This window comes from Brachyhypopomus gauderio, chromosome 7 (assembly GCF_052324685.1).
Source record: "Brachyhypopomus gauderio isolate BG-103 chromosome 7, BGAUD_0.2, whole genome shotgun sequence".
NCBI classification, from domain to species: domain Eukaryota; kingdom Metazoa; phylum Chordata; class Actinopteri; order Gymnotiformes; family Hypopomidae; genus Brachyhypopomus; species Brachyhypopomus gauderio.
The window spans coordinates 4,323,521-4,348,781 of record NC_135217.1 but is presented as its reverse complement, the minus strand read 5'-3'; the positions used below and the strand labels follow the sequence as shown (position 1 = coordinate 4,348,781).

The 25,261-nt window shown below is 45.1% G+C and overlaps 6 protein-coding genes across 14 annotated transcripts; 3 read left to right on the top strand and 3 right to left on the bottom strand.

Annotated features, from left to right (window-relative positions):
• Positions 1-69: 69 nt before the first annotated feature.
• On the bottom strand, positions 70-8,109 carry alg9 (ALG9 alpha-1,2-mannosyltransferase). 2 transcript variants are annotated; one of them, XM_077011046.1, is made up of 15 exons: positions 7,658-7,747; positions 7,208-7,340; positions 6,878-7,012; positions 6,566-6,636; positions 6,378-6,466; positions 6,052-6,187; positions 5,560-5,647; positions 5,241-5,346; positions 4,933-5,055; positions 4,658-4,812; positions 4,381-4,510; positions 4,090-4,237; positions 3,684-3,813; positions 2,994-3,124; positions 70-2,212 (listed from the first exon to the last, which is right to left on the bottom strand). In XM_077011046.1, the coding sequence occupies exons 1-15, from the start codon at positions 7,675-7,677 to the stop codon at positions 2,089-2,091; spliced, it is 1,719 nt and encodes a 572-aa protein (XP_076867161.1). In that variant the 5' UTR covers positions 7,678-7,747; the 3' UTR covers positions 70-2,088. The 2 variants fall into 2 exon arrangements, with proteins under 2 accessions (XP_076867161.1, XP_076867160.1); XM_077011045.1 differs by lacking the exon at positions 7,658-7,747 and adding an exon at positions 7,923-8,109 and having other exon boundaries at positions 71-2,212.
• A 264-nt stretch (positions 8,110-8,373) lies between these two features.
• On the bottom strand, positions 8,374-12,402 carry fdxacb1 (ferredoxin-fold anticodon binding domain containing 1). Of its 5 annotated transcripts, XM_077011050.1 has the most exons (7): positions 12,256-12,402; positions 11,906-12,019; positions 11,612-11,792; positions 11,098-11,254; positions 10,759-10,962; positions 10,499-10,657; positions 8,374-10,150 (listed from the first exon to the last, which is right to left on the bottom strand). In XM_077011050.1, exons 3-7 carry the CDS (start codon positions 11,772-11,774, stop codon positions 9,097-9,099), a joined length of 1,737 nt encoding a protein of 578 aa, XP_076867165.1. In that variant the 5' UTR covers positions 11,775-11,792; positions 11,906-12,019; positions 12,256-12,402; the 3' UTR covers positions 8,374-9,096. The 5 variants fall into 5 exon arrangements, with proteins under 5 accessions (XP_076867165.1, XP_076867164.1, XP_076867163.1 ...); XM_077011049.1 differs by having other exon boundaries at positions 11,906-12,402; XM_077011048.1 differs by having other exon boundaries at positions 11,612-12,040.
• A 70-nt stretch (positions 12,403-12,472) lies between these two features.
• Positions 12,473-13,794, top strand: gig2p (grass carp reovirus (GCRV)-induced gene 2p). Its single transcript, XM_077010646.1, has 2 exons — positions 12,473-12,708; positions 12,927-13,794. Exon 2 carries the CDS (start codon positions 12,939-12,941, stop codon positions 13,587-13,589), a length of 651 nt encoding a protein of 216 aa, XP_076866761.1. The 5' UTR covers positions 12,473-12,708; positions 12,927-12,938; the 3' UTR covers positions 13,590-13,794.
• Positions 13,795-14,408: 614 nt separating this feature from the next.
• Positions 14,409-16,130, bottom strand: ufc1 (ubiquitin-fold modifier conjugating enzyme 1). Its single transcript, XM_077011044.1, has 7 exons — positions 16,017-16,130; positions 15,690-15,907; positions 15,396-15,463; positions 15,257-15,320; positions 15,096-15,172; positions 14,914-15,004; positions 14,409-14,827 (listed from the first exon to the last, which is right to left on the bottom strand). The coding sequence occupies exons 2-7, from the start codon at positions 15,810-15,812 to the stop codon at positions 14,747-14,749; spliced, it is 504 nt and encodes a 167-aa protein (XP_076867159.1). The 5' UTR covers positions 15,813-15,907; positions 16,017-16,130; the 3' UTR covers positions 14,409-14,746.
• Positions 16,131-16,148: 18 nt separating this feature from the next.
• Positions 16,149-19,297, top strand: LOC143518526 (mitochondrial import receptor subunit TOM40B). Its single transcript, XM_077011042.1, has 10 exons — positions 16,149-16,279; positions 16,580-16,779; positions 17,044-17,111; positions 17,251-17,343; positions 17,427-17,528; positions 17,622-17,727; positions 18,088-18,210; positions 18,316-18,392; positions 18,482-18,584; positions 18,666-19,297. Exons 2-10 carry the CDS (start codon positions 16,635-16,637, stop codon positions 18,803-18,805), a joined length of 957 nt encoding a protein of 318 aa, XP_076867157.1. The 5' UTR covers positions 16,149-16,279; positions 16,580-16,634; the 3' UTR covers positions 18,806-19,297.
• A 1,272-nt stretch (positions 19,298-20,569) lies between these two features.
• On the top strand, positions 20,570-25,260 carry crfb12 (cytokine receptor family member B12). Of its 4 annotated transcripts, XM_077011036.1 has the most exons (9): positions 20,763-21,051; positions 21,208-21,273; positions 21,379-21,522; positions 21,983-22,112; positions 22,267-22,451; positions 22,988-23,160; positions 23,375-23,540; positions 23,823-23,950; positions 24,244-25,260. In XM_077011036.1, the coding sequence occupies exons 3-9, from the start codon at positions 21,462-21,464 to the stop codon at positions 24,865-24,867; spliced, it is 1,467 nt and encodes a 488-aa protein (XP_076867151.1). In that variant the 5' UTR covers positions 20,763-21,051; positions 21,208-21,273; positions 21,379-21,461; the 3' UTR covers positions 24,868-25,260. The 4 variants fall into 4 exon arrangements, with proteins under 4 accessions (XP_076867148.1, XP_076867151.1, XP_076867149.1 ...); XM_077011033.1 differs by lacking the exons at positions 20,763-21,051; positions 21,208-21,273 and adding an exon at positions 20,570-20,686 and having other exon boundaries at positions 22,988-23,133; XM_077011034.1 differs by lacking the exon at positions 21,208-21,273.
• Position 25,261: the final 1 nt, after the last annotated feature.

Here is a 25,261-nt window from a genome sequence, read left to right as displayed (position 1 = left end):
AATGTTTCTAGAAAGCCTCTTTGGAAATAAGAGAGCGACAGATGTGGAACAGCGACTCTCTTTTAATTACTGCAAGTAACAGATATATTGTGGTGTCCTAATCCCAACATAAGAACTCCCGTTAGTGCAAAGAGTGGGTGTGGCCTGCCGTACAGGTCACACTAATACAATACCGCGCTTATGACAATGTCAGGAAAAAACGCAAAGAAACATCTGGAAGTAATCTAGCCTGTATTCGTGAAACTTCACCCCATACATATTTCTTCTCTAGAAAACCTATTTATACCCAGAATGCCTTATGGCATCCACAGTGATACAATGAGCAGACAAAGAAATCACATAACGAAAACAGTTAAGACATTGTCCAGGATTGCGCTAGATTAAACACTTGACCCTGAGTGAAGTCATAAAACAACTCTTGGCATATGCACATATTTGGAGCGGGTCCCTCCGCTAAAGGCAGCTGGACATTAATCTGGTAGAAGCCAGCAGCAGGGGCCAGGGGCTGGAAAATGTTTCAGTCCGTGTTGCAAAGGGGCACCTACGTCACCAGCTACAGCAGCAACGGCAAGATTTGAAAAGGATCCCAGTTCCCTCTAGTGTCACAGGACTAAACGTGTCATTGGTGTGTACATCTTAATAATCCCCAATCCCAAACGCACCCCACACCACACACACACGTAAACACACAGGTTGTAGGTTTACATACGTGCACTTCCAAGGAAATTTTGTATATTGAGTGACATGACTGTTGTGAATCATTAGACCATCTTTCCCCATAGAACCAGTACAGATTAATGGGGAGGGCTGGTACTCACAAACATGGAGATAAGACAGTAGCACACAGGACCCTCAGCTGAACTGTATTTAAAAGGAATCCTAGAACTTGGAGGAACAATGCTAACGCTATTGCTGATTACATATGTAACCTAACAGGACACTCCGTGTTTAGCATTATGCTAGGTGACTCCCATCCATTTATTTTTAATTTTTTGTTTAGTCATTTTTGACTGCTGGGTGTTGTTAAAAAATAAAAATAAAAGTAACTGTTGGGTCTGCACACCCTTTAGGCAGACCTAGGATCAGATTAGTTTCCTTAAACCAGAACATGGACTCTTACAAAACAGAGATGGTGACTCATTCTCACCTGGTGTTCATCTGTTCCAGGAACAGTCTTTGCTCACCATTCTCATCAAGATACTTTTTATTAAGACTCCATGAAACACGTAACACTGACATGACATGTTTTGGAGGACATAACATCTCGTGAATGACTCAAGCATCAGGTCATTGTCCACTCACCCCCCCAAGATGCCACGTTACAGTCCAGAGTGACCAGAGGAACCGGACACGCTGTTGATGGTACCAGTTTGGTGAAGCTGCAGTAGTGCGTGGAGGCGGTGCATGAGCACTGGGAAACAGGATGGGCGGGGCTGCACAGAGACCCAGCAACATCCAGGTGGCCATAGGTACCGAGATGGCGGCCAGGAACTGGAGCAGAATCCAAGACCCGGCGAGTTCAGTTCATCGGTCCTACACCAGGCTAAGATTGTGGGCGTATGCGCATGCATGGTATGATGAACAAGGAGATGTCCTTACAGGGGGCTGATGAACAAAGACCCTTCGGTTGGAAGAGTGCAGAGGAGGCCAGTGGGTGGAGCTAGCCGGCTGAGGAGCACTACACGTGGGTAAGAACGGGGCATGGCTGAGTGGTGGGGCGTGGCTGGGCGGTGGGGCGTGGCTGGGTGGTGGGGCGTGGCTGGGCGGTGGGGCGTGGCTGGGCGGTGGGCACACAACGGTAGTTTTTATATGGTCAGACGCTGCGTGGTTTGTTGATTTCGCTCACAGAAGGGTTCAGTAGACGCTTGACAGTGCCGGCAGGACAAGACGCATCCCGTGACGTCACGTGACGTCACGTGACCAACTCCAGCATCAGGCCCTCGCTCCCCGTCTACTCACAAACTAAAACGAATGAACTGAAACTGATTTTTTACAAGGAATGTGAAAGTAGGGGAAAACAAACATGAAAGCAACAAATAAAAATAAACAACAACAAACAAACACCACAAGGTGACGAAGGGAGGCGGGTCAGGCTGGCGTTCGCCTTCGGCCATGTTTTGCCCGCCGGGGTTTAAGGATCACGTATCTGCTGTAGGTGGTGTACTGCTCAGACAGGAATGGGACGAAGAACGCCCTGAAGAACCTGGACGACCTGCGGAGGAGAGAGATGAAGGAAGAGGTTGGTTCAATAGGAATAGGTAGAAGATGCCCGGTCTCCTTGGCTGTGTGAACACGCTCAGTATGGAACCTGTGCCTGGGCTGCACCGTGAAGGGCTGGACTACAGTCTGAAGGGCTCTGCAGGAGACCTGTTCCCCATTACTGCAGTCCCACCTGCGGTGGTGGACTGCGTCACAATGGTATTCACTAGAATGGCCTGGGCTATGTGAAAGATATTTCCAGAATGAAAGGCCTTGGGTCACGCCAGTCACCCAGCAGGAATGTAGACTCCCATAAGTGATGTCATGAGCCTCTAATGCTGTACTAGATCGCCATCTGTTGGGCAAGCCCAGCCACTGCAGTCATCAATCTCAAAGGTAACATTAAATGCGCATCGGCAGGATTTAATGTTAAACCTAAAGCCACACACCTGTGATTGAGATTCGGAGAGAGAACAAAATTTTAGAAAGAACCCCCCCCCCCCCCCCCCCCCACTCATGCATGCAGCTATAAAAAATATCAGCAGTCAGCTGCATCATGGGAACTTGACACTTTCCTATTTCATCTGATTTGTTCCAAAATTAGCATCATGTACTGTGGAGGGCGACTTTAGCTTCTCCATAAGACACCGCACCTAAAACAGCACAGTTCCCCGAGCATACTTTTAGACCGCTCTAACCACCAGAGTTGACAAGAAAAATGAACAAAACCACAGGCACCGACACACAACCAGCGCAGACGGCCGCACAAACCCTCTCCTTCCTGGGAGGCTTACTTCGAGGAGTCCAGGAAGGGTTTCTCTGCGACGACACTCCACTCGTCTCTGTTGGCAGCGTAACGAGGTTCCCGTGGGGTCTCGGCGTCCGTGGCCAGGTCCACCAGGTAGTGGCACTGCTTCAACTCCACCTGAGGGCAAAAGGGTAAGAGAACCCCACTGATGACTTACAGGCCCAAACAGCCCCACACACAGAGGAATCAAATCCCTGCCTGGAGGAAAGGACTGAACTTAACGCTTGTATTGTAATACTGTTCGAATTCTGTCATGTCTTCCAATACTGTACGATTATACTTTTTTAGACCTTTTCACACAGCACTTTCCCAAATCTAGAAAGCTGCTCCTCTCTGCCAAAAAATAGCAAATTTACCAGCTCAAACATGCTTTCCGTTTGCCAGAGATGCCCTTCCTAAAGGATATATAGATCATCAATGCATTGATTATGAAGGGGTTGTGTTTGTGAGAGAGAGACAGAGACTTTGGATTGTAGAACATTTTAGAGTCACTTTTTCACAGACGTACGCAGTTGTTAAATACCTATAACAGATGAAGCTAGGGTCAAGCAAGACATCAGCCTTTTAAGCTTCATCAGGGATGTGACTCGCATGCAGACACATCAACTCTGAAAATACCACACACCGTCAGTGGGTGGCGATCTAAGCCAAGACGGGCCTGAGGGAGCCCACTCACATATCGGGACGGCTCCTCCCGGTTCTGGTCGTTCATATCGGTAGGGAGGATGAGTGTAGCGTCTGGGCCTGCGGCATACGGCCTGGGCAGCTGTCCACGAAACTCAGACTGGATGAACTGCAGTTGCCAACTAGCGCAGACGAGCAAATTCACAAACAAACAAACAAACAAACAAACAATCTGGTGAGATCAGAAAGAAAGAGAGGACACAAACATAACAAACAAGGGCAAGTTAGGACAGAAAAACAAAAACAGGTGATAAAGAAATAAGAAAGGGAAAAAAATAGAGGCAAAACAAAACAAGAACAGGAACCGGCAGGAACAGGGAAGAAATCCCAAGCAAGGAAAAAGATACAACGGAAAAAGAGGCACAGGTCGTAGGTCAGAGGTCATAGGTTGCACTGACTTGTTGGGCAGCAGGAAGCTGCTGGGGAAGCGGTGCCACTCCTTGCCCACGCACACGTTGACGGACCGACCCTCGGGCAGCGCGTGGACGCCGGGCTCTCGGGCCAGCCGGTGGAACTCGGGATACAGATCCAGTGGAGCGTGGTAGCCTGTGAGACCAGAACCACGAATCCACACGTTGAAGGAGCTAATTCAAAAGTCTGCGAACGCCAAAGACGACAGGGAGAAACTGCGGCAAAGACGAAGAGGAGATGTGCTGCGGGGCAGGAGGGTGACGTGTGGGCGGAGTCACCTCGGAAGAGGGCGACCGAGCGGGACAGAGAGAGCACGGTGAATAGCAGCACGGAGCCCAAGGCCAGCCAGTTGGACGAGATGGTGTAGTGCTCCAAACGGTAGCGCTGGAACATGAAGTGGTAGCACTTCTGTCAGGAGCACACACACACGCGCACACACAGACACACACACACAGACATGTCAGGCTCATAGCATACACCACAAAACATCAAGCAAAGGGTTTTTTTTGTGGGAGCTGGGCCTGGGTAGGATACTGTTGGACCGGGCCGTATTACCTGGAGGGAGGAGAGGGCCACGGCACCACACAGGCAGATGAGGGGGTAGATGGGAAACAGGAAGCGCTCCTCCTTGTGGGGGCGGGTGAAGAAAACCACCATCCACAGGTACATGGGAGACAGGGTCAGCCAATAGGGACGGCCCAGGTTCTGTACTGAAGTGGTGCGATGGGGGAATTGTGGGATTTAGAGTTCACTTTAAATTAGGCATCATAGGGCAAAACAGTTTAGCGCTCTCTCTATCACACACACACACACACACGGCCCACACTCACCATTGAACCTAAGCAGCAGAGCCTCCATTAGAACCGTGAGAGGAAGGGAGAACAGGGCCAACAGAAACACGATGTTAAAGTTGAGAAAGCCGTTCACAAAATAGTAGTGCCACGGCTCAGTGCCTGCAAGGAACACAACGGGAGATGATCCGTGCCTGCATGGCATCTGGCAAAACCACATTCATAACTAAAGGAGAAGGAAATGAAGATGATTTCTTTGCTGTCCATCTTAATCTGATTTCACGACAATACAATACCATACGGACAGGACGCAGTTCTGAGGAAAGGGGAGTATTACAGCAACGTACCATAGAGATCCGGCCCATGAGGAGTGAAGACGTTGTAGAGTATTATATTGAGGGGCGCGACCACAAGCTTGCCGTAGTAATACGAGTCTACCGCCACAACAGGAACCTGTGAAGGAAAATCCCCAAATGACACATGGTCTCGGGACGGCATCAGGCCTCCAGTGTCAAATCTCTACTGGTTCTAAATCAGAATCGTTTAAGCCTGGAAACCTTCTTTGTTCCAGTCCTGGTCATGGAAGGAGCCTCTCCAAACCATCAGCCATGCAGCACCGAACAAGCCATAAGGGCCTGATGGAGAGGAACATCTTAAGATACTTACCAGAAACAGCACTACGGCCACTAGCGTCCATGTTACGAAACTTTTCCACTTTCGCTTCAACAGCAGTAGGTCAAAAGCAATGGGTATGCTGCAAGATAACGAAACATCACTGGAATCCCCCAATCTCACAGGACAGAGTTCAGCATGGCAGTACACTACAATCTCTTTCAAACCTTATATTCCAAAAACACCCTCACTTTTTGGCTTTGCCTTTTATGAAACTAACCAAAGGAGCTATTTTACTGTATGCCTTATGCTGAAAACATTCACAAGACTTGGAGTACATTGCTGTTTGAACTCATCGTTATTTCAGTACATCTTTCCTGTTTTGTTCTTTCTGATCTCAGCCTTTATTATTATTTTATTGTCCAAATCTAATATGGAACATTCAACGACTTTTCAATAAATCCACTAATTTCTGCTTCAGGATCTCCAAATCAGAGATGTGTAGATGGTGCAGTGTTTCTATGCAGCCTGCTGATTGGAGCTCACCCGAGCAGGGCACTGAAGGGCCAGCCCACAATGGCCCCCGCGGCAGTGCCCAGGACCGCCAGGCTGGACCACCCCTGGAACCAGCCAGTCATAGCCACCAGAGTGCAGTACATGCAGAACGCACTGGGCAGGAAGGCTGTAGGGAGGAGAGGAACACACCCCCACCCCCACCCCCACCACCACACTCAGTACACAAATGGATCTGGAGGACATTTCTATATTCGTGCATCCCCACCACACCGAGATTCCCGCCCACCTGTTGACAATTAACCTGTATAGTAGATACACTGTACTGGGTTTAACGTGCTTATCTTGGTCAAACACACCTGCAGACGAGCAGAACATTCCCGCACTGAGGACCAGGAAGGCCAGCATGAGGCGTCCGACGTGCAGGCCGAACTTCTTGCACACAGCCCTAGAATGAACACGGAATGGCAGCACATTACGGCATCATCGCAGGCGAAGCGTTGGCACGCACAGAGTCTAGTGGCAGCTTACAGCACGTCGCACTCACTTGTAGAAGTACAGCTCACACACGCAACACGCAAACGCCAGCACGCAGCGCAGGAAGTAAAACACCAGGACCTGAAAGGTAACGGGAAGCGGTGCCATAGCAGTAGTAACAGGCATTTAAAAAAAGTTTGAAAATGGTTGAGTCAAAATAAGTGACTAGTTTTGTAACATAAAATAAAGATGGAGATCATGGTTTCATCAAAATTTAACATGCCCGTAACTATACATCCAGCAGCTTATAGACACTGTAGTCAGACGTAACTAGACTGGGCTGTAACAGGACCAGGCTACAAGCAAAGGCTGTTTCATTCACCTTGTTGGTCTGCAAAATCTTGGCGTGAAAGCAGGCAGGTAGGGCGTGGAGCCACAGGTAGGCATAGGAGCGAATGGCATAGGCAGGAGAATACTCCCATGTCTGCATGCCTTTCCCGTACAACAGGTAATGAGTCTGAAGCGTGACAAAAGGGAGAAAAATGCATTTACAATCTTGAACGAGATTTGAAAATGAATGCATATTCATCTCATAGTCATACATTTGACCAACGTTGAAATCAAACCATGTGGTAACCTAAAGTCAGCTTGGTGGAGGGATTTTAAGGTGAAGTGGACAAAGGCCAAGCTGACATCAGCCAGGTCAACTTACTGGCTCCCAGTAGTTGAAAGTTTCGTCGCAGTCCGAGATGTTGCTGAGCAAAGCTGCGCAGAAACGGGCAGACACCAGACACTTAAAGGCCGTAGAACCCTCTGGGGCCCACACCTGCCCTGCCTTGCTGGACCTGAAATGGTATACGAGTTGATGTGCATATTTGGAGAAAATCTAAGAATCAGCCAAGGTAGTTATCTGGGTAAAACACAGAGAGTGCTACAGCGTGTCTTTTGTATCACATAAGCGTTGTAATTGTTTTAAATGTAACGCGTGTTAACTGGAGCGTATTTTAAAGGGGAAAACAACTTGCTACGTTTTGAGAGCGCCCATTTAGGATTACTTGCTAGCTACTAATTTAATTTTTAAATGTATGGAAGTGACAGATTAATGTAACGTCTTTGACACGAGCGCACAGGAGAGACACTACAAGATAGCTAGCCAACCAACCTATCTAGCATCCTGGCCATGGAGCCCGCGGTCCAGGCTGTTACAGAATGAATGGAACGGTTGCGTTACTAAAATTAGCGATCTTAATTAGTGACGTAATAATTGACCACAGGGCGCGGGGTGACGTATCGACAGGTCACAATTGATATGGAACTTTCTGACTTCGAGCAAGTTACATTACACGTTACGTTCTGGAACGACAACGCGAATCTGTCGTCAAAACGTCACGACATTCAGCGGTAAACAGACCATTTGCACTACTCACTCATTTCGTATATCGCTGGATTTGCTGTCATCGACACCCTTTTCGTCCTTCGCCGTGCGGCTTTCGCTGACAGCTGAACTGTTCACGTTACTGGCATCTTGTTTGCTTCCCCGTCTGTTACGCTGACGGGTTGTCTTGGTCGCCATGTTTTCTACTGGCAAAGCATGGTTGCTTTCGCAAAGTTACTTTAAATTTACAGCATTCGGCCATATTTGATTGGGGAATGTAATTCGATACGTTACACAGGGTGGAACATTGATCTTGTATTGTTATTTTTTTTTTATCGTATTAGCATGTATTATTTTTGAGAAATCCAATATCTCCAGTATCAGGGGGCATACAGGAATACTAAATATGAAGTATGCCTGTAAAAAGAATTATTTTCTGTACTGCAGAAAACCACGAGCAGTCTCATAAAGCAAAAGCACAATAATTCGATTTCAAATGGAGACCATTCCAAAGGTAACATTTATTATTTATAGCAGGATACTCAATGTAAACATTTGGGTCATAGATCAAGTATTTAAACCAAATCTTAATGAAAGAGACTTTAATAATTAACTGAAAAGAAATGTATTGTAACAGCATAAACATGACTAATTGTGCAGCGTTATAGCCTTCCAATAAGACCTTCCAAAAAAGAAGCATTATTAAAGAGAACTTAAAAGTACATGAAAAGAGTTTGTGTTGCTCAATAGGTGTACTGCATAGGAATCAGCTGACTGTCACATCCACACTGCTGGGTTGATGTCAGCAGAATGAAAATGAAAACTCACCTCCTGCATCCATTCACATACAAATTCAATGAACTTTTTTCCCTTTCAGTACACCAGAGGTCTCTTATTCTCACATTCCTCTTCATTCATGGACAAATACAATCACATGCATTAACAGACTTTTTTTAACCGTGCCACTATACCAACCATGAAAGCATCAGTAGCACAAAAATGAAAATATCACAACTGCACACTGACTGTTATATCTTAATATAGGGATGGGTATCTCAAAGTAGAAGGTGTCGCAAAGTTAAAGTCCTGCTTTTCAGTATTTCACAGATTTAAAAAGCCCTGTTATCTCATTTTGGACAGAGACTTTGGCTTGGAAATATTTGGAGCACAACCATTGCTGATTCCACACATACACAACATGCCTCAGGACTGCCCCCTTCTGGCCATTACCTGAGGGTGACTTGCAGGCGAAGAGGCAGGAGTCTGCGCAGCTGGTCCTGCAGCTCCAGTACCCGGCTGCGGGACAGAGCGCGGTCAGGTGACTGGTATGTCAGCCGGTAGCACATGCTCGCGTGGCCCATGTGTGGATGGCGGAAGCGCTCCACCAGTTGCACGTCCCTCACAGCGCCACCTGTGGCCACGCGCACCGCGGCGTGGAAGCTCAGGTCATCGAAGGCATCCGGCTCCACCCAGAAGCTGACGTCGTGCGTGTAACTGGGCGGGTGCAGTGAGAACGGGCGGAAGGGGCCGGGCGTCGGCTGCTGTTCAAAGTGGGCGAGGAAGCGCGGGTCGGCACTCCAGAGCAGACGCCAGTCGGGAATCGCGAAGGTCAGACTGGCCAGACGGTCCAGGTCAAGCAGCACCACACAGAGCTGGAGGGAACCCCGTGGTTCACTCCCCGCCATGGACACGGACGTGATCCTGCCCACGTCCCGCTGATCCTGGGAGCTGATGGTCACCCTCCACTCCTCCCCCAGCCTCTCCTCTTTGAAGGAGGCGTCATAAGGTGCGAGCACGCCTTCCAAGCAGTCCCTGAGGCACCGGAGGGGGGTCTCCTCGGAGGGCAGGGCCCCCACCAGGAGGAGCTGGTGGAAGACGGGCGAACAGCAGCGCGAGACGGGAACTCTGCGGAAGACGAGGCCGCTCAGGGAATGAAGCGTCCCCGGGCTGAAGCCCTTACTCTGGACGACGTCCTGCACGTGCAGCAGCAGAGACGGCCGGAGGCAGTAGCAGCCACAGCCGGCCGTGCCCTCCGCCGACCCACAGTCTCTCTCCCCACCTGTACGCCTCTCCAGGGGGTGCGTTTCCGTTTGTCTGATCCAGTAGACGTCTGACGGGGTCAGGCTGGAATCGCAGCCCCCGAGCTGCTCCTGTTCACACCTCACCAGCTCCGGGAAGCTGCCGCTGACTGGACACACAGGCCACGAGGATTTGACCTCTCTGAGCAACAGTTCCAGCACAAGCTTTACTGGATGGTGCGACTGCTGGCCAAGGAACTCCCTAACAAACGAAGATGGGTCAACAGCAGTGAAGTTCCAGTTTGTACAACGACGGCTATGATGACCATTTATTTTGTCTGAACGCAACATAATCTAAAACGCCAATAAGCGAACAACCATGTTGCTCAATGAAATGAATACCAGCAATGTAAGCAATGTAAAAAGTGTGTATTAAAGTGTGTCCACAACACATTCAAACAGCAGGAGATGCGATTTATCCCTAGCCTTAAAAATATCAAAATACAGTCTGAGCCAACACCTGATTAGGAAGCATTGCAATAAAGCAAATGGCATGTTTTCATCTGAACTATCCATGAGTAGAGAAGCATTAATGGATTAGCGCACGTACCTGTTGACGTATTCATTCAGCTCCTCTGGAAGCTCATATTTAACAGTTTGCTTCCCCGATACCGCTTCCATTCTCAGCTTCTCGGGCGTGACGTACGGCAGACTCCGGGTGAAAACGTGGTTCAGAGCCCCTTCTACATGAAAACCTTTGTCTTGACTCCTGTTAGCGTGTAATAAACCAAGACGCAGCCAAACCATCGTCACCTCAAGCAAACCACCGTGATTAAAACAGGCCTGTTACTTTATGATGCCACTTCTCACCTGTAACCTGTGCATCTGTAACCTCGATACTTGTCAGCGTCAAAGGGGCGGACATTGCTGAGGATGAGGCCCGCCTCTGCTGCCATGGCAACGACCTGCCAGCTGTTGTGCCACTCTCTCATTGGGTTGTCACGTGGTGTGCCGCCTTGGCCGTTGCACAAGGTCACGTGCACCTCCCCGTTGACGTGAAGAACCTCACTGGAGCTAAAACAACCGGCAAGCAGCCATTAGAGCACAGTGAACACTCATAAGACCCGTACCATTAGTCTTGTGTAACACCTGCGAGTTTATGTAACACCCAGACAGACAAAGACCCTTGAGAGGGTCTCACTGTTTTACCTGAGGAAGAACTTGGCCAGCAGCGCTCGGTTCTTCTTCACTCCACTTTTACGACCACAGTGGGGGAAGTTGAAGATGACGCAGTCGTAAAGACGCTTCTGGATGTCTTCGTGCTCCTTTAAACGTGTGCAGTCCACCTCGAAAAGTACCGTGGCCCCTGCGAAAGCACACACACGCACGCACGCACACACACATACACACGCAGATTACAGTGTTTTGTGTTTTGTCTTCCGTCTAATTACACAGGTGTCCACCCTCACACCGCAGTTTGCAAGAGCCCGTTTAGTCGCGTGTCCGTTTCATAGCAACAACCTCTCGAGCTGTTTTCTCCCTGGGACACGAGCGTGGAAATTCACCGTGCAACGGCACCAACGATGGAAAGAGCGACATACAAATTACAAATTAAACACCTTCTGAGCTTATATATTCAAATCAACCACACACAATGCAAACGGAGTTTTTTTTTCCATTTCACACGTATAAAGCGTTATTCAACACTGCGGTGAAGTCTGACCTCGCTCCCGGAGCCGCTGCACGTTGCGCGCGGCGCGTTCGTGGGCGAGCGCGTGCGTCTCGGTGTGCAAACAGGTGGCGGTGATCCGTGCGTCCCCCGCGGTCTCGCGCACCGCCGCCGCAAACGAGAAGTTGCCCTCACCGACCAGAAGAACTTCTCGCATCGTGGACGTCGCACCTCACTTTATATATAGTCAAATGGTTGAATATTCACAGGTTGAACGTAGTCAATATTTAACATAATGCAAACCTGTGGCAGAGTCGTGATGGTTTAACCGCATCATAACGTCGGTACCGGTGGATCATGAGGTCAGGATGAGCGGCGGTACCGGTGGATCATCACGGTTCAGTTGCGTAACGACCCGAGTGCAAACGCGAGACTCGTTACCCACGAACTAAGTTTGGTTCCCTAGGGACGTAGAGCGCCCAACTGTAAGGGGAGATATGCCCCAACAACATATGTCAAAAACATGTATTCTCCAGAAATATACACTTAAACATTCACCAGTGGTCCATTATCTACAAAACTATCATTTTAGAAAATCCAGGAGGAGTAACAATCAAAGCAGTCCGGGGGAAACAAGAACAAGAACTGCGCATTTCTTGAAAATGAGTTCATATGAACTGAGATCGCGACGCACTTACATTGTCGGCGCAAGCCAAAGTCATTTAAATAAAACCCATACGCGTTTTAGTTCAATAAACGAGTCAGTTGTTTTAATGTTGGCTCCGTTTCCTACATCGGAAATACAAAATTGACGCCACGGTGAAGCGTCCATGAGGTTTAGCCCAATGAAATGAGTGACTGTAGGAGCAGGAGGGGCATTAAGGTCGGAGTGACGGACTTGAGGGGGGAGGGGGGGGGGGAACAAAGTTATAAAAAGACATTTGATAAACTGGTAATGTTATAATTATGTAATGACAATTATTAGCCTATATAATGCAATGTATTCGCATAATAGATAAGTATTACATAAAAACAATAAAATACCTTAATAAAGTAATTGATGAAGTACAACTTATAATAGGGAGGAGTATATTGACAAGTTTTTAAAACGAAAGCGAAAGTTTTCCTACATTTACCAGCCTGTTGCGAAGGTAAGAATCTCCCAAACGACTTTAGAACTACTTCATAACAATATTTTCGTTTTGTAGTTATATAACAATCTGTTATGCGTGAATGTCTGCTGGAAACAATGTGTCTTAAATCCGTTTTATGGTTATACATTTTAATTAGGACAACGTTAACACAGTGCTTTGAAAATCTGCTACATCAAATCTGTGGGTCTTTTTGTGGGCTTATTCTGTGAGTACAGACCAAGAACAAGATGTCTTCGATCACTTTCTATGGCTGGAAAGTGGAATACGACGAGGAACGCTACCTTACTGCAGAACAAGAGCCAAAGTCAGGCAGGACCTACATCATGTACCATGGTACCAAAGTCCAAACAGCAAGACTCATCATCCAGAATGGCTTCCAGCAGTCCCCCGATGGCATGCTGGGACCTGGAGTTTATGTGAGTCGAAACCAGAAGAAAGCTGAGCGCTATCCTCTAAACTCACCCATCACAGACAGAGTGGTGCTAAAGTTGAGCGTCAACTGTGGGAAAATCAAGCGTATTGACACGGACAACCACCCTATGCAGAAGACCTGGCACGACCACGGCTTCGACACCGCCTGGGTCCCCCCCAACTGTGGCATGCGGGCTGTGCCCAGTGGTCTGGAGGAAGACTGTGTGTGGGACCCAAAGCGCATCGAAGTGGTGGACGTCGCCCTGGCGCCCAGCACCAATGTCCTGGCCGAACTACAGCAGCTCATTCGCCAGAGCCAGGTGGCCCCAGCTGCAGCGGTCAGCACAGGAGTCTGTCACCTGTGCAAACAGAAACTGTGCCCAGCACATAACACACAGACCTGCTGGGGCTGTGGGGAGACTGTCTGCACACTTATGAGCGTACATAAGTGCACACGCTGGGGCTAGGAAGCCATTTGGATGACTCCATGCCAAGATGAATTGAAAAGGATTAGGGATTAGAGGGTAAACTTGCCTTTGGTCACTGGACGTTCACTGCTGTTTCACGCTGTTTCTCTGCTGTCAATTCCATGCATTTTTTTGAATGGAGCATATTATGAATATAAAAACATTGCAATAAAAACGTGACAATCATAAACATATCTTTAAATTATTCATATTAACTAGTACTTGTTGATCTGTCAACCCAAGAGGATTTTTGTTTGTCTTAGTTCTACACTAAATAAACAGATTCCTCTGAAAAAACTGATATTGCCCATTAAACAAACAAAAAAAAAATAGAGCAAATATGTTTTTAGTTACATACCAGGGTATAAAGGCACTTTAGAAAAAGTACACTTCAATCACTTACAGCCGCTTCATAGCATTCATCATAAAATGATCTTCAGATTTAAATCACGTGCATACTTGTACAGACGTAGTTATACTGGGCACAGCATGATGAGTCTGACTTTCAGTGGCTCTTATAGTGAAAACTTATTAAGGCAGTGCTTATCTAATTGGCATTTGATGACATAACGAAGGATATCAATCACATGGAGGATGGGGGGCTAGCCATAGTTTTTAATATATTTTTAAATTATTATTATTAAATTAACATTCAATTAATGTTTGGAATCCCAGTGTAGAGTTAGAGAACTTCACAGGAAGGTGGGTGTACTTGAGCATTTGACCTTGTTAGATGGAGTTGCTACAATGAAAGTCAGCTTTCATTAATGTTGGGTCTCCTGTATTACCACTGTTACAAAGAACTTAGAAAGAAACATATTACAGTGAGTTTGGCTTCTGTTTAATTTGTTTTCAGTACATTACACATAGCAACACAAACAGGACAACAGATTTAGAAGCCTATTGAACTTGAATGGTCCCTTATTTGAGCATTTAATTTCTTTACTGGTAGCAAATGGTATTCCATGGCTGCTCGTACAGGCCTTGGATGTATAATCGGCCGAAATGCACAGGGATACCATGCCAGTCGTGCAAGAATGCTTGTCCACGAAATGACAAAAAGCCTCACAGCAGTCTTTAGCCAGTCTGGAGTTCGCTTGTTGAGACAGGAAGGGGCCTTTCCCATCATGCTCTTGGGCAAAGTCTGGGATCTCTCTTCAGCTGCTCTGCTGTTCTTTGTGTTGTATTAGGCCTTTAGAAATAAGGTCGGGTATCTCCACAGCAAGCCAGGGTCCAAGCTGAGGAATAGCACACACGTGTCACTCGTATAATGACAGTAACTGGTTCTCAGTTTGTATCAGATCTATGGAGGTCTTTCACTTACTCCTAGGGCCATAAGATGGGCCAGTCCAAATTTTGGCACATTTCTCGCCCACAGTGGTTTGAAATGATCTGTCAAACAGATCTTGCCACCTCTTGAAAAGACAAAAGCAAAACAGTGTTCACATTTTTAGTTAAACATTTAAACAAGGGAAGAAAAAACAAAATAATCTATACAAAACTAACCTGTACATTTTTGCAGTCTTTCCATCTAGTTCAGGTATAGCTACTTCAGGTGCTGTCGCTGGATATGTAACTGGAATCTGTACATCATCAAGAGGTAAGTTTAAGTAAGGTGGAAGAAGTAAGTTCCCAACAAGAAGCAGGACCTTCAGTATTGGACTTACATCGAATTCCATGTCAAATTCATACTTAAGCAGCTCATGGATATACCAGCATTTCCCAAACCACCTGTAAATAATAATAATACCCGATCAGATGTTGATTCTTCATTTGTTGTGTACGGGACTAGAAACGTGAACTTACCTCGTCCCCTCTTTGTTGGACTCCAAACGGAACCAGTCGTTGTCGGCTGTCTTATTATTTTCAACGTACTACAACATATTAAAACATGAGCTTCATCTTACAGACGTCTACAAATATTAAAAATGAACAGACATATGTTCACATGCTGCCGAAGAACGCTGATAATGTCTAATCGTATAATAAATACCACAGGACGGATTAGTTACTTTTGACACGTATAGTTAGTGACATCTAACGTAACTAACAGCTGCTTAAGCAAACGGGTCGCAGCGACGGCCCAATAACAAGTCTTACTTTGATGAGGGACAGGTATTCCTCCCTGAGTCTCTGAACCCACAGCTCTTTATCTCTCGGTCCACAGTTGGTTTTCAGCAGCGGTATTTCAGACACTATTTTCCGAGTCGCTTCATCGGCCATGTTGACAGCTAGCGTTAGCTAGGCTAGGTAGCGGCCTACTGCAGGGAACCGGGGTGTCTTCTGACGGAAAGTGCACTTTACCCACACTAGTGTAGCTATAAAGAGGGAAATTTGAGGCAATACAAATTATTACAAATATCAACGACGTGCTTATGTTATTTTCATAATTATCTCACCAGCCGTTTTGTGTATCTTTCATATTACCTTTAGCAGTTGAACACCGGAACCATGTTCATTAGTTGGTTTCCAGTAAGGCACGTTTTGTCGGTACACGTAACTTAACCGGACCGAACATCTGGTTGCACAGTTCAGCATCACAGACCTGTCATCTCTTTTTGAGCCTTTAAAATTGATCAGGGTTCCTTGCGTTCATGGGTTTGTTCTGCCTACATGGTTCATTATAAGTCAAACAGATGCCAGCGCACGAGTATTTGCGATAGCGTTAATCAAAATCCGACTGATACAGAGTAAGTAGCACTGGCAACCCAGTTAAAACTGCAGCATCGACCTTCATGTAGTGTCAGTAATGGGCTGTATGATGGATCTATGAACACTGCACATATTAGCTAGACATTTGGGTCGTTTTTAGTGGTAAGCATTTTGATCTAGATGTCAAGCTTAAGGTTAATTATTTGAATTGTGCGATACAGTATGTGCGTTTTAATGATAGCATTAATCTTGAAGTGTGTCTTAAGGTTCAGAGATTTGCATCTTCTGAAGCATGTGTATGTTGTAGACCATCCTGACATATCACCTGTATTTTACAGGTAAGTAGTGGCTCGATCAGGTTGGAAGAGACTCCCCTTTGACTCCCAGGTTCTCATGGGCAGTGTGCTGGCCTTGCCATCTGGGCCAGGGCGTCAGAACTCCCCCTTTCCCCATGACAGGCCCTTCTCACGGTGGGACAGGAGGGACAGCCGGCTCCCCAACCCGGGCAGCTTTGATGGCCTCCACCGCAGCTGCAAAGGTAAATAAACAGGAGAATGAGAATAGCTCCAAAAGCGGTGCTGGACTAACATAATCTGATGTTTCAGAAAAGACACAAAACCATGTTTGTTCTGGCATCAATAAGCTCTAGGAAGACAATGACCTTTCTGCCTGTGGTTTTTATTTATTTATTTATTTATTTATTTAAAAAAAAACATTTTGTTGGGAGGGGGAGTGATGTGTGACACATTGATTATGTGATGAAACGACATCTCTCATGTCTGAAAATGGTTTGTGTCTTTAGATGTGTTTCCACAGCAAATTGAAGGTGTTAAAATGGTCATAAACAAAACTCTCAGCAGCTTTTTCAAGGTTCGGGCCTGCTTTTTCACAAGCTTATTGTCATAAGCTTATTTTGGCTCTTATTAAACAGCTTACAAATAAAAAAAAGGAAGAAAGTCATGTTCTATTACTAACAAAATATAATTAATTTGGTCATTTCTCAATATAGGTCAGCCATAACTTTCACCTCAGTGCTGTTGCCCCATCGAGTTATCGCTTCCATGTTGAACACCTCCAGTCAGACCCTGACAGTAAAGAAACAGTAGGTCTCTTCTCCTCCTCCTCACTCGTTCTCTATCTCAATATGATCTGAGACTGTGTTCTTAATGGCCTGTCTCAACCCAGAGCTCTCCCATGCTTATCGGGGAAATGGACTCTTCTGGAAGTTTGAATGCCCACTCTTTATTACACTTGAGCGAGCGAATCAGAGCAAAGGCAGTATTTCAGGTAAGTCCTGGAAATGTGCGCGGCCCAGTCTAAGTCAAAGCAGTTCAATGCAGAAATCTCTGTTGCTGTCGTCTGTGTATTTCTTTTTTCCAGACACAACAGTCTCACTTTGTCACGTGGCAGTTCGAGACAGAGTACAGAGGAAGTGACTTCACGGCTGCCTTCACTGTGGCCAACCCGGACGTCCTCAGGGAATCAGGTATGGGAGAACAACCAGCCAAGCTCCAAGACCATTGAAATCACTGAAGATCTATCTCTGTTCTCTGGAAAAGTGAGATAGTAGTGGATTCATGTTACTAAACTCTCAGGAGAGTGAGTGAAGTTATCACCGTCTTTTAAAGTAGTTTTTGCAGCAGTGGCAGCAGAGACCCGAATGAGGTTAAATGACTTCTAAATTCAATAGAACTTGCTTTTCTTAGTCTCCTCAAAAACTGCATCCAAATAGAATAGAGATTTAAAGGGCTAACTTGCTCTCCGATTATGATAGTTTTTGTAGTAAATAGTTAATATTTTCAGGGTTACCCTTTGAAATATATTTACTTGTGTCTTATGGGTACAGTTATCATGGTGGCACACTTCCTCCAGAGTGTCTCTCCGCAGCTGGTTCTGGGGGGAGAGTTGGTGTACCACAGAGGAAGAGCTGAGGAAGGAGGCATCCTCACCCTGGCTGGCCAGTACTCGGGTTAGCAAGCAGATCTGTGCTACAGATGTATGGTAATCTGCCATCAACATACGACTGTTTACCTACAGCAGCAAAGCTGATAGATGCATTTTTGTTTTACGCCAGGGCCCAACTGGGTGGCAACACTAAATGCCGGAAAAGGAGGTGCCCACGCCAGCTATTATCATAGGGCCAGCAAGCAGGTATGATGGTGTCTAAATATTCTGTCATAAGAAAGCCAGGAAATGTAAACCTGTAGCACTTGTACAGTTTTCTAAATAATTCTTCCCAGATCCAGGTTGGAGTGGAATTTGAGGCCAGCACTAGGACCCAGGAGACCACTTTCTCGTTCGGTTACCAAATGGAATTACCTGAAGCCAACATGGTCTTCAGAGGTAAGGGTCTTTCATGTGTGCCTCTCATGAACAGAGATCTTTAGGAAACTGAAAGTGGTTTATATGACGTGTTTCTGCTAGGCATGCTGGACAGCAGATGCATCATTGGAGGTGTTCTGGAGAAGCGCCTGAATCCACTTCCAGCCACGTTAATCATGGGTGCCTTCGTCAACCACAAAGGAGACAAGGTCCAGGTCGGCCTTGGGGTGAATGTAGGCTAGACCTCGTCATCCAGCTGTTTGGACACTCCTGTGCCCTGCCACCATTGGGTGAATTGTAGAACTTCAAAACACCCCTTCCAGACATCCATAGACTGGTGCATCAGATAGCAGCTAAATTGACAGCCCCCTCTCCCCCTGTTGGCTGTTATGGATATTAACACTTTCTGTGAGGAGGAGGAGGAAATGGAAGGAACCATTCCAGCTGGGAGAAGAGGGGTGGTCCAGATACTTCCTTGATGGTGCTGTCCTTCCTAACCAAATAACGGTTTTGTCACTATAGCCTCAATGAGTCTCTTGTGTTCAAAGGTCCTTAGGTAGATTAATAATGACTGTTTGAAAAGTTAGAATAATTATGGCGAAACTGGAAGATCCATGTACATTATATGCATTCCCCCCTATTAATTGTGTTTTGGTAGTTTCGGATTAAATCTGAGACACATGAAAATTATGTTGAAGGTTCCACTTCACTAGAGCAGGCTTGCCCCCCCCCCCCCCCAAAAAAAAAAAAAAAACCCTTTTATTTATTATATTTATATATGCTAATGATACAAAGGGACATTTGCATGCAAAAACACTTTATGTTCTTGGTGTTGATTTAGGAATCAATATTATAGGATCTTTTGGTCCTCTGATTTGAGATTATACTGTACATGTAAAATGTACATCAAAAAGATGAATGTATTTACTGACCACAAAGTAATAAAAGTGAGTAGTAGCTCTTAGGCTCTAGACGTACGCAGTCAAAGTAACCCAAAAGGCTGACTTTTAATGGGAAGAAAATCCTCATAAATGCATTAAATATGTGGAACTGACAACCTTCCACTCTTAGAGCAGGACTGATGGATTCTCAATCAACTCGACAATTTGTTGTCTTTTCCTGGTGGGTTTTCCAGTTGGTTGTTCGTTGGCTGCTTGCGATGTGAAGAACACGAGGTTTGTTGTGCATTACAGCAGCCTGGAAGATCAAATTTACAGGAACTCCCTTAAAATACTGGATGAGAAAGTAAAGGCTTTGTGGCCGAACACCAAAAATCATCATATCCATATGCACAAGATTTAATATGCACATTATTTATTTTTTTGTTTACTATCATTTATTTATTTGTCTTTATTTATTTTGAGTGTTGCGCTTTGGGCCATTTGAATGTTTACCATAACCCTTCTGTCCTGAAGCATTATGCTACTCTGTTATGTGATTGGTAACCTGGAACTTTATTTTAAATAAAATTAACCTCTTTTTACCATGAGTGTTGTGGTGGCACTTCTGGAAGCATATTCAACCTTAACAGAAACCATTCATATTTAATAGTGTCTAAACACTTCCAAAAAGCATTGTAAAAATGAGTGAGAGAGTGTTCCATGTGACTGTCGCTCTACCATTTAAACATGGGTTATTATTTTTATGATTTATGATTCATGATGCTCTGAGGGAAACAAGAACATGAAAAGACATCAGCAGATACTACCAAACCATTACACACTCACAAGCTCCTTCATTACAGACATCTTCATGGAACCTAGAAGTAAAGTCCTACAGGCCACTATAAGGCCCCCTATAGCAGAGCTGTTGAGGTTTAGTGTCATAAATACATATTTAGTTCATGTACGAGTCTTTATTAAATCACAAGACTTGATGTAAATTCAAGACTTGGTCACTGTTTTACCAGAACCAGGCCAAAGCATCCTCGGTTGCTTAGGATCCCCACGCCACTAGGGGGCCCCCAAGAGCACCAGGATATCATGATCAGCCTATTCATTACAAGAATTTGGTGCTGAGGTGGTAGCATGGGGGGGCCCCAAATTAAACGTTGCTCAGGGCTCCACAAATGCTCGGGCCAGCCCTGCCGTCTATGAGTGTTTAAAGCATGACAGTTCAGACAGGTATGATTATACCAAACCAGCAGGAAATTCCTGTTATGTGTTCAGAATGTTTACCGAGACTGGAAACGAGAAATATGCTAATGTATCTTTTGTCTCTTCTTTTTTTAATGAGGAAAACATTCTTGTCGAAAGGGCAATTTAGTTGCTCACATGTTTTACAAACCAGTTTGTTTTCTTTGGCGTAGTGAGTGTACTGACCGACAGTGAGAAACAGGCTAAACTCTTCCAAATAAGTTCACATTTGATAGTCATCTGTTCCGCCTCCTTTGAACCTACTTAAAGTTGAATTTGATAGTGCACCTTTCACTGTTGGACTATCATGACCAGGATAATGTATAAGTGAGTGGGATGCCAGTAACGTTCTGGTGAGTGAAAATTCAGTGGCTCAGTCCTTTTTAGCTCTGGGACACTCAACTCATCTGCTCAAATTAGCTTGTGTGTTTGAGAATTTCTGACATTGTACTGAGAATTTAAATTGTGAATATTTCCTAAGGTTTCTGCTCCCTCTCACCTTTATGTAGCTTCCTGTCCTGACGTGTTTCTTAAAGGTCTGTTGGGGAAAAAGTGCTTGTGCATTCTGCACTGAAGTAAATATTTGCATTTTAGCTGTTTTTAAAATGACTTACCCACAGTCTGGCACATCTTCCAGCAGTCGAGGATGACACATATAGTGTACATTGTGTGTGTTCCAGGGAAGGCTGTTGACGCGTTACCGTTCACGTATTCTGACCTCCCTGTTAAAGGGGGTTTGGAGGTTGGATGGAAGCATTACACAATGCCATACTGCGCCTCCTCTGTTTTGGCTCTGCTCCTGAATTACCTGGTGTCATCTGAAGGTAGCCGTAGGCAAGAATAAAGAACTGACCATTTGACCTGAGATTTTCTGAATTTTGTTAAAGAAAAAAAGATGTCACAGGTGGATTCCTGTGACAAACGTCAGTCTATTAAATGTTTTTATAATTTTAAAAGCATTTTTTTATCCATTAATTGTTTTAATTATTTAAAACTGAAAACTGAAAAAGATTAACAAGAAATGCAGAAATGTCCTAGGATGGCGTTTACTTCTACAAATAAATCAGTTTACTGCTGAATACTTCCTGCACATGCTATTTTTACTCAGACTCATCTAGCGTGAAATCTAACACTTTCACTTGCTCAGTAAAATAAATATGTACAGAGCACTCCCAAGAGAGTGACATTCTGTAAATAACCGATGAGCTAAAACCATTTGATGCTTTAAAGTTTGACTGAGGTCAGCCCGTGGGATTGCAGGTTGAAGTGCCTGTGTTGTGCTAGGTGCCCTCTCCGCCCCTCTCAACCTGACCCTGGACCTGTTGGACTTTCTGGCCTTTGCTCACTGGCTCCCTGGACCAGACAACCCTACTGGCACCAGATACTCTCTTGAATTCATTGATGCTGAGAATTAGTAAGTTCGTTTTTCTTTTCATGTTCAAAACAGTACACTGATAATTTCTGTCCATGCAGACATTTGAAATGTCCCTGTTGGTAAAAAAAATTATCTCAAACTGAGATGAATTTTCATCAGAAAGAATGAAATGTTTGTTTCCTTGATTGCGCAGCTCGAAGACCGATGGAATCCACCGGTGGAATCCACTGGAAAACTGCACTAATATCACCTCTACACATTGCAACTTCACTCTCCATCACCTCTGGACATTGTACTTAATAAGGGTCCGGGCGGAGTGGGAACACCAGTCGTCCAACTGGACGCTTCGGCCAAGCACATTTCAACTATACGACGGCAGTTAGTTCAAAGCCATCCACAGCGTCACGTTACAGTTTAACACTAGAATTTTGTGTACGTGGGGGGGGGGTCAGCTTTGCTGGAGGGTGTGCAAAACATATATACTCTAATTTTGGGGTCAAGCCAAGGAAACATACTATGCTGAATCCACCACACTACACACAGAGAGAAAATTATTTATACTTTCTATTTATAAGTTAGACTTTCTCTATTCAGTGTTTTATGCTATGCATTTCTCTTTTAGGCATTTACATGAGAGCAATCTATAAGCACTGAAAGAAAGAAAACAACGTTGTAGCTGCTGTATTCTTTGTCGTTAGGCCTGCAATGGTTGTGTCTGTACTGATTAACCTATTTTCAGCACTGGTACTGAGCTGACAGTTATACAGTACATTGGTACAATACTCCAGTGCTCTAAATACATTGTATAAACATTGATTTGTTTAAATGTAATTCGACTCTGACGTTTGAAAGGTCATCTGTTTAGAAAAGAGACTGTAGATGTGGTGAGTGTTCACCGTAGTTGAACCCCACAGGTCGACTGAGCGCTCCACACCTGGAGGTGACCTCTGACCAGTACTCCATATTTATTCAACTGAGCCACCCGGTGCAGCGGCTCAAGGTCGTTCCCCTACAATTCTCCCTTGACCTCTACCAAGTGATTTCTAACAACCCAGTACAGGTGCAACAACGTTTCTGGATTTCTGATGTAATTTGCTGATCCAAATGTTCCTATTACTCCTAGGAAATACAATAAAGCATAATAGCAGTATATAGTAGTTTCACTGACGTTTCATTGACTTCTTACGCGTCCGAATTTCACTCCGCACTCCCAGGTTTGCCCTGATGTTTGCGATCTCTAAATTGTGCACAATTTCTAGATCTTGATAAGTTCATAAGGAAAATATTCGGCTTCTTTGCAGCTCTTGATGCACATTGCACAGAACACGAGCACAGAGTCCTCCAACAGGTTCTCCGACCTGCCCCCAGGCTCCTACTGCATCAACGCTTCAGCTTTCTACATGCAGATGTACCAGCGCTCCAACCACAACACCACCCGCTGCATCTCGCTGGCTGAAGCCCATACTGGTACTATTACCCATGCGGAAGTTTGGTTTGTTCTCTCACTTCCTTAGTAATCATTAAAGGAAATCTTTGTGAGTGCTGCCATTGGACCATTTGGGTGTGATTTCAACTGAAAAATAACACTGCGAGATCTTATCATCTGAGGTCATCAGCAAATCTGTGATAAGAAACTGAAGTTGCTCACCTTTCTCCTCTGCCTTTCATGATCAGATTCAGTATTAGTTCCTATGAAATATGACACAATTGTGCTATTAAATTATCTTTTATGACTCTCTTTCTTTGCAGGACGAGTAGAGTATATTCTAGGTGTGGGATGTGCTGTACTGCTGATGGTTTGGACCGCGATCACTCTGAGTGTCACATGCCACTACGTGAAGCCCCGAAGCAACGTGTATAACACTCCCAAAGATCTGGTGTGTTGATCAAATTCCCTCAAGAATTTTTTGAGCTGAATCTATATTGAGCTGACACGAGTCATTTTACCATCATGATTCAGTGTGGCTTCATTTTAAAATGCAAATATCCTTAGTGTTACTTTTGAGAGGGTCTATGTGTCTTTGTACTCGTGGAGGCTTAAGTGTCAATATTTAATTATTAATTAAATAATTATTTAATTTACATTATCAAAGTTATATGGGATTATATCGTTTCAATATCTTACTTATATCAATATCTTACTTACTTACAATATCTTACTGTCTTACAGTACATCACAGAAAAAACTGTCACCACCCTAACAGTCACTCCTGATGAATGCCACACACTTTCTGTTCCAACGGCTAATTCTGATGCTGGTGAGGACGTAGATGACAGTAGCTCAACAGACTCCGTTGTTTACCTTGCAAGAAGAGACACTGGGCATGCCAGTAACCCGGAAGTTGTTTGTTTTGTCCACAAAGCGAATAATACAGAGAATGGTCTCTGCTATAACTCTGACCTGTACAGGATGGCTGTGAAAACAGAGGACCCTCAAGGAGATCTTTACCAGCAGGACCCCTACGGCTGTCTACCAGAGGGGCCCGAAGGAAAAGGGTCAGAGCAGGACCCCTACGGCTGTCCGACAGTAGCGCCTGTACAATTCTCAAGTATCATCACCTCCAACATAACAAGAGTTTTTTTTGACAAAGGCAGTCGAGCAATTTGGACTGAAAGTCCTCTGAGCGACCAGCCTGGGGTACATCCTGACGAAAGCCCAGAGACCAATTACCAGTCAGAGGGAACAGAACCAGCCGAAGGGCTGACGGACTCTCTCTATCCTGGGTTTGGATCAGGAAACAGTCCAGGCTACGAGGCCAGGCCCGACCCAAACATGGTGTTATTCTGCAAGTAGACTGACAAAGTACAATGAAGGTGGAGTCAGTGTTATGAATAAATGTGCACGCTAGGGTGCAGTGTAATTACGTTTGTATGTAGATTAATGGATTTCTGCAAAGAAATGAATGGACAAGTATTTTGAACTGAAACATTATTACTGGTGCTGCTTTTTGGGTTTGACACAAAATGTTTTTAAATCTTTGCTTTTTGAACACAGTCATACAAATGCTGTATAAACATGGTGCTATGAAGTGTCAAATTTGACCAATTGCTACCTCTAATTGATTGAAATGTCTGTGGCATCTGCTCAAAATTTTAATATAATCAGAGTACATTTATTACTGCTGCTTTTGGAAGTGAGCATTTATGTGATGGAATACATTCCAAATAAATGTAGACAAACACTGAAC